We start from the raw sequence: 695 nt of genomic DNA, 5'->3' as shown, positions 1-695 counted from the left end.
ATCATAATTTGTTAAAAACAAAGTTTTCGTAATAGAAAATTAACCGAGAAAATTTCGTAAAATCACGATAGTTTTTTTTGTTTTTTTTTTGAAGTGTGAAGTAAAACAGTCTCACACTTGATTCGACAGTGTAATGCCGAGGTTTCTACCCCCACACGGATCCCAATATCGGTCTGCTTTGTTTTTTAAGAGAGTGCGCGCGGCGGGCTGCGCGCGGCTGCCGCGCGGAGAACTCTCGCGGCACAAGTTTCCACACCGCCCTAACTCTGCCGTTGCGTCTGTCTGTGTCGCAGCGCAAGAGTTCGTCGGGGAGACGCTGCACCTCACCAGGATCACCCGGGCCGAGATGGGCGTCTACCTGTGCATCGCCAGCAACGGCGTGCCGCCCACCGTCAGCAAGCGCATCACCGTCGACGTCGAGTGTGAGTCTAATTATTTTATTGACAATTTACCGACAAACCCGTTCCTTTACAGGCAACAAACCCGGGTGGAAGGATCTGTACATGTAACTCTAATAGCGCACTGTATACGGATCACATTTACAAATGCATTTCGAGTGTGTACAAAATCATGTCAAATTGTGTTAGGACTACATATGTTAACGTTTATTGAAAATATTGTCAGATTGTATAAAATATACAGCTGAAACTTGTAGTTAGACCACAGTTTAAATGTAGATTTCTATACTTTTTCTG

General features: G+C 44.7%; 1 protein-coding gene across 1 annotated transcript in view; it reads left to right on the top strand.

Moving 5' to 3' along the window:
• Positions 1–293: 293 nt before the first annotated feature.
• LOC113210203 (lachesin-like) overlaps positions 294–695 on the top strand; it is a gene marked incomplete at both ends in the record, with an annotated part of 9,326 nt that continues 8,924 nt past the window's right edge. Inside the window, 1 exon segment of the mRNA XM_052276366.1 lies at positions 294–422. Within this exon segment, the coding sequence (XP_052132326.1) occupies positions 294–422 (129 nt within the window).

Source organism: Frankliniella occidentalis, unplaced genomic scaffold (genome assembly GCF_000697945.3).
Source record: "Frankliniella occidentalis isolate FOCC.00 unplaced genomic scaffold, Focc_3.1 Scaffold2666, whole genome shotgun sequence".
In the NCBI taxonomy this organism is placed as follows: domain Eukaryota; kingdom Metazoa; phylum Arthropoda; class Insecta; order Thysanoptera; family Thripidae; genus Frankliniella; species Frankliniella occidentalis.
Note: the sequence above shows the minus strand (reverse complement) of the source record. Positions and strands in the feature narration are given on the sequence as shown.